The following is a 6749-nucleotide window of genomic DNA, read 5'->3' on the forward strand; positions in this document are numbered from 1 at the left end:
CTTTTTTTTCTTCTTCAATCATGAGTAGCTAAACCCATTAGCTAGGGTTGTGGCTCAACCCTATTGTGGATAATTGATGGGTGTTGCCATCTATTGTTAGATTGACTATGGGTGTTTTTTATTTGGGTCAATTTTATGGTTTAATCTATGAATTGGTGGTTACAAACACTGGTTTATGCAAAGTTGACTTGGCTCTTCTTGATAAAGAGAGCCTAAGTCTCTAAAATTGGCCCGGCAAGGAATTGAGATGGACTCAAGAGAATTGATAGTCCCAGTTAACGGGTTAAACCTCGAGAGAGTAATCACCCTACTTGAACCCTAGTTGCTTGATCTAATTTGCCTACCCATTTGGTCTCGAGAAAGTCAATTGGGCAAAATCACTCTCTCTACCGAGAGGTGTGAGAGTGGGTAAAATTGTGCAACGGTTATAGCATAAACCCCAAATTATGTCAATCGAACCTTAGTAACATCTACCCGTCAATTAGTCACCTAAGTAATGTCACGACCCTAATGCCCTTCTTTCCATTAGATACAACTTAGCAATTATCTCGTAGCATAATCTAGTTCCAATTAGTAATTAATAATATTAGTTTGTTAAAGAAAATTCAAGAGATATTTGGAAGTGACATTTGGAACAATTACACAACTCTAATATAGATAGATACTTGACTCCACTACTAACTCCCTGAGGAATTCGATCCCGACCCTCATATCGGGTAAAAGCTATTGCGACCCGCTCTTCCTACATTAAGGTAGCGTTGAGTTGGCAGTGATCAGTCTGTACGAGACCTGACATTTCATAAGTTGTTGGAGTTATTAGCAGATATATGCATAATCCAGGAAAGGAGCATTGGCAAGCTGTAAAGTGGATTGTACGGTATATTCACAATACTGTAGATGTTGGGTTAGTTTTTGAGAAGGAATGCAATCATTCTGTAGTTGGATATTGTGACTCAGATTTTGTGGGTGACCTGGACAAACGAAAATCAACTACTGGTTATGTGTTTACTTATGCAAAGGCATCAGTTAGTTGGAAGTCTACTTTACAGTCAACAGTTGCTTTGTCTACAACAGAGGCAAGGTACATGGCTATTATAGAGGCTGTGAAGGAGGCAATTTGGCTTCAGGAGTTGCTAAAGGAGCTTGGTATTGGACAAAAAAGTATCACAATTTTTTGTGATAGTCAAAGTATCATTCAATTAGCGAAAAACCAAGTTTATCATGTAAGGACGAAACACATTGATGTTCGATATCATTTCATACGAGAAATCATAGAAGAAGGTGGAGTCACAGTGAATAAAATTTATACTACAGAGAATCTTGCTGATATGCTGACAAAAGTGGTGACTGCGGTCAAGTTTCAACATTGTTTGGATTTGATCAACATTGTTGAACACTAAAGATTGAAGATGAAGGCACAACTAAAATTTGTTATTGATAGAAAATTGAAGATGTGCAATTTTGTCAAGGTGGAGATTTGTTGAAGTTGTCAAATATCCCACATCGGTAGCTGACACTTTTGTTTGGGAATTTTTCTCTATAAAAGGAGGCCTAATGTATAGGATTTAGACACACCTCTCATTTGTCTTCTCATCTTCTTAAGGCATTTGTATCTTCTCTCTTTAGTATATTTCACTTGTATTTTGGAGTGGAATAAAATATTGGTTGCGTCCGAGGAAGTAGGCAAAATTGGCTGAACCTCGTAAATTCTGGTGTTCCTTTTATTGTTGTATTATTGTCTTATTTATTATTTAGTAGCTACCATAATTTTTGGTATAGTAGTTGTGACTCATTCACACTATATATATTTGACTTCCACAGCATGTTGAACTTCTTGTGGCACCTTTCTTTGTACTTTTAGATTGACTTTTTTCTCATGCAATCATTACAAGTACCAAATTTTTAAAAATTAAGATTTTATAGGACTTCATCTTCGACAAGTCTTTTTAGAATTTATTTAGGCACGTATCCTAACCATTTGTGTCACAAACTAGATGAAGTTTCAATTCGAAGAGTTCTTTAGATGCCATTATTTGTTAACGCATGTAAGGCCAAAAATATTGAGAGAAATAAAGGAAAGAATAAATACTAATTTTGTACAAATGGTCACAGAAAATACCATTCCCAATCAACAGATTAATTTATATACCTCAAAGTTTTATTTCCAAATTTGACATAATATCCTTGATTACCAAAGCAACCCAAAAAAAAATCCTAATAAGAGATATTATTCAACTCTTGTAACTACGTTTCCTCTCTCGTTTAATGCTCGTATTGTAAGAAATCCCTGTAAAGAATTTAAAGTTATACGTATCAGAAACATCATCAATAAAATTGGTTTTATAACATACATAGGTAATTTGATTACGTAACTTACTTTTCAGACTAATTCTTGAATTTAAGACAATCCTTCTTCAAGTGTCCCTTCTTTTTGCAAAAGAAGCATTTCATATTCCTTTTATCCACACCGTCATGTATAGTAGCATTATTTTCATGATTTGGTGATTTCTTCTCATTTCTTTTTCCATTCTTTGGTCCTTTTTCTTGTTGAACCGATAGTAATCCTTCTCCCTTTAATCGTTTCTCCTCTTGAACACACATTGCAATGAGTTCATCCACGGTCCATTTGTTCATATTTGTTTTATAGCTAATCTTAAAGGAACCAAATTGAGAAGGAAGCGAATTGAGAACAAATTGAACCAAAAAAGATTCCGAAATGGTTATATCCATCGCTTTAAGTTGTTCCGCCATATTAGCCATTTCTATAATATGCTCACGCACACCTCTAGTCCCGTCATATGTCTTAGTAGTTAAAATTTCCATGAGTGTACCTACCGATGCCTTATCGGAAGCCTTGAATTGTTGCTCAATAGATGCCAAGAACTCTCTTGCTTTAGAAGAATTTGGTATTGATTTGCAAATGTTCTTAGCAATCTTACTCTTCATAATCATGAGACTTAAGCGATTAGAGCGTTCCCAAGTAGTATAGACGGCATATTCTTCCAAAGGCTCATCAATTCTGAAACATAAATCCAAATCCAAACATCCCAATGTAATTTCTAGTTGTTCCTTCCATTCATTGAAATTGGAACTATTCAACTCGGGAACGTTGGACATATGACTTGAAAGAGAATCTGGAGTAATAGCTTGAGAAACAAAAGAAAAAAATGTTACAAGTCAATAAATATTGTGACAACCATGTAAAAACCTAATAAATTCACAATATTATCATTTGGTCTAGAGGAAGGGAGCTTTGGATCAACGGTAAAGTTGTTTGTGTGTGACCTATAAATTATGGGTGGAATCAGCCACTAGTGATTGCATCAGGGTAGATTGCCTACATCATACCCTCTTAGGGTGCGGCCTTTCCACAGACCCTGCGTAAACGCGTGATGCTTCGTGCACCGGGCAACCCTTTTGGTCTAGAATATGATTTGTTACAATTAATTTAAAAGTGATATAAACATTGTAGCTCATTTTTGGCAAAAATGCTCAAACAAGTCAAACTTTCAGAAGATGAAACCAACTCAAGACAAGTAGAAATCTCACCTTTATATGAAGATGGCATAATAATAACATTCATTGTTGCATTGTTTGGTGGAAGCTGCAAACTGAGCGGATAAAGTTTCCCATTCAATGGACTCCTAGTACACACAATAATTTCTTCAAGCCCAGTTTCATCCTCCAATCTCTTAGTCAACTCCTCAACAGTATTTCCATCGAAAGTTATGAAAAGTGCCTCCATTTCCTCTTCAATTTCTCCAAATTCATCCGCCATATGATAAAATATGAACCTCCCTTCCCCCAAATTAGGCACCGAAGAATCACTTGACTGCCAAAAGAAGAAGAAAAAAAGAGACAATTGAGCACCAAAAACAAAATAATTATTGAATTCACTAGAGGTGGTAAGTCATGTCATAAGTCAAACTTGGACAAGTTAAAACGGATCAAATGAATAAATCCAACCTACCCAAATTTTGTTGGAAAAATGACATTGTATAGCCGTTGTAAAATTGTATATATATATATACACACATTATGTATGTTATATACAAAAATTATATAAATTTTATACACTTTTTTGACTACCAGATATAAATAATTTCTGACACGGACAAAGTGATAATACCCCAATTTGTTGGGTAAAAATAAGTGTAGTCAAAATGGCAACATGAATCAATCTCCCCTTCTCTTTTTGTTTTGCCTTTTTTGCTGGGGGAGGGGGGGTGAAGCAAGTCAACAAATGGATCATAACTTGATACATATGGATCATAACTTGATACATTTAAACTTGAACATATGACTAAAAATGGGCTGATTTTGTCACCTCTAGAATTGACATTCCAAGGCAAGTATACATAGCTTCACTTCTATTTATGAATTGTCGCATGAAAGAACAATAAGAATCCTTAAACGTCAAGATCAAATGTAGGAAATTTAGTACCTCTTGTGTAGAAAAGCTCGTGGATTTTGAGGAAATATTAGAAGGAGAACTAGATTCAGAAACACATGAATCTTCACGAGGAGCCAATGGTGATAGCAAGTTTTCAACAACCTGAACATCCCAAAGAATCCAATCTTGAGTTACTCTCCTATAAGGAATGTCATGTGTAACAGAGTTTTTCCATGGAAGTAGTCCACCATTTCCCCTCAAGAATTGCCCATATCTTGTCCTTAGCTTCACTTGATTTCCATCTCTAATGGGTTCCCATTCGACAGAAGAATCGAGACGATTTGGTAGAGTTTGCACAACTTTTCGACCAGTTATACCAAGAACAGAAGACTGATTTGATGCTGTAAGATACTTGCCATAACAACTTTTTAAGCGTATAATATTGTTGGTATTTTCGACGAATTCTATTGTCCATTTTGCATTTCTTGAAGCACCGTCGCGATCTTGGGTTACTGATTCTTTATCTTCTAATGCTGTTAAGTACTTGTAATGGTGACTCTGTAGACGAACGGCTTTTGCTTTGTGGAATAGCTCCATTGCTGGTCTTCTAGTTAGAGGACTCTGTCAAACAAAGAAAGACGAGGTTAGTTGTTAACTCATTACATACTGACAGAGCCAAGAAAAGACAAAGAAAACTAGAGCATACCTTAGGTGAGAAACAATGACTTGAATACATCGACATCGGAGACCCCAAATCCAAGGTAGAAAGTTCACCGGAGACCGATGAAAAATTCGAAACCATAGTCAAATAATCCGTTAACGATTCATCTTCCGGCACATCAACAGGCTCCACACTCCACAAAATCCAATTATGTGTAGTAGCACTATAAGGACAATCATGAGTCACTCTATTGGTCCATCGTAGTGGCGCTCCACTTGCACTTAAAAATTTTCCTCCATAACCTCTTAATTTCACTTGAAATCCATATCTTAATGGTTCCCACTCAATTTTTGTGTCCTCCATATTCTCGGGCAAAGTTTGAAGAACCTTTTTTCCTCCTATTAATGAAACATAATACTTATAAAAAAGTAAACTAGAGTATATAATATTTAATAATACAATTTAAACTTTTAGATGACATATCTCATGGTATCAGAGCAAGCAAAACAAATGTTAAAATATTATTGTCATCAAGGAAACAAAAAATAAATATTTCATGTGTATGACTTGCAAAAGAATCAGACCTACACGAAAGGTGCATTCAATTGAACCCTATCGGATAAATGAGATACTCCACCAATGGGCGTGATAAGGCATAATATAAGTAACTATAAGTGCACCTTTCTAAAAGTTTAAACTTTTAAATGAATTAGTTTCATATTTCACATATGGAATTAGAGCGAGCAAAAAATCTTGATTCAAATTCCACGTATGTATGGATCATATAAAAGAATCAGGCTACACTTAAGGACAGGAGGTATGATGAGACATATAACGTAATTAAGTAATTATAAGTGTATTATTCTTAGCAATTTAAATTTTAAATGAAATGGTTGCCACATTTTAACATGGTAAAAGAGTAGGCTAGCGGTCCTGCATGTGTGTTCAAATTTTACCGTCACCTAGAAGCAAAAAATGATATGAAAATAAACAGGCCTATAGACGTGAGCGAAAAGGAGGCATAATGAGATATAATATAATTAAGTAATTTAAAGTGTATACGTTTCGGAACCTGTCATGCTAAGAAGAAATGGCTCGTCGGAAGCCGTGAGGTACATGCCGGAGCTGCTTTTCAGTCGGATAAGGTGACTGTTTCCGGCGACAAGCTCCACCAGCCACCGTGCTTTTCTTGATGAGCCATTTCGGCTTTGTCGGATGTTTTTTTGATCATCATCTGCTACTAAGTATTTGTTTAAATGACTTCTAAATCTAACAGCCTTAGCATCGTAGAATAGTTCCATTAGTTAACTTTGTTAATAATATTGGAATTAAAGTTGAAGGATTTAAGCAAAGGATTGGAGAGATCAAATATTTATACAGGAGAACACAATAATCCTAGTGATGTCACTGTGGTTTTTGTATTGTTGCCAAAGTGATTAAGTAAGAGGGACAAGATTAGGACCATTATAATATTGTACATATATCACGCGTGGCTGATGTCAATATAGTAGACTCTGTGCTCTATAATTTATTCCCATGGGTATGTATATATGCATAGATTAATCAGATATTTAGGAATTGTAAACCATAAGTCATGTCCTTTAATTAAAAGGCCCATTCTTCAATTATAGGTAGATGACTTCAAGTTATTTTTATTGTAATTAGATTAAAGAATAAGAAAAAGAAAAAAGACTA

At 35.2% G+C, this 6749-nt stretch overlaps 1 protein-coding gene across 1 annotated transcript; it reads right to left on the bottom strand.

Annotated features, from left to right (window-relative positions):
- Nucleotides 1-2128: 2128 nt before the first annotated feature.
- Nucleotides 2129-6401, bottom strand: LOC107782921 (uncharacterized). The gene is made up of 6 exons (XM_016603869.2): nt 6127-6401; nt 5100-5452; nt 4445-5014; nt 3550-3832; nt 2378-3146; nt 2129-2287 (listed from the first exon to the last, which is right to left on the bottom strand). Exons 1-5 carry the CDS (start codon nt 6353-6355, stop codon nt 2386-2388), a joined length of 2196 nt encoding a protein of 731 aa, XP_016459355.1. The 5' UTR covers nt 6356-6401; the 3' UTR covers nt 2129-2287; nt 2378-2385.
- Between the last annotated feature and the right edge of the window lie 348 nt (nt 6402-6749).

Source organism: Nicotiana tabacum, chromosome 20 (assembly GCF_000715075.1).
Source record: "Nicotiana tabacum cultivar K326 chromosome 20, ASM71507v2, whole genome shotgun sequence".
Classification (NCBI taxonomy): Eukaryota; Viridiplantae; Streptophyta; class Magnoliopsida; order Solanales; family Solanaceae; genus Nicotiana; species Nicotiana tabacum.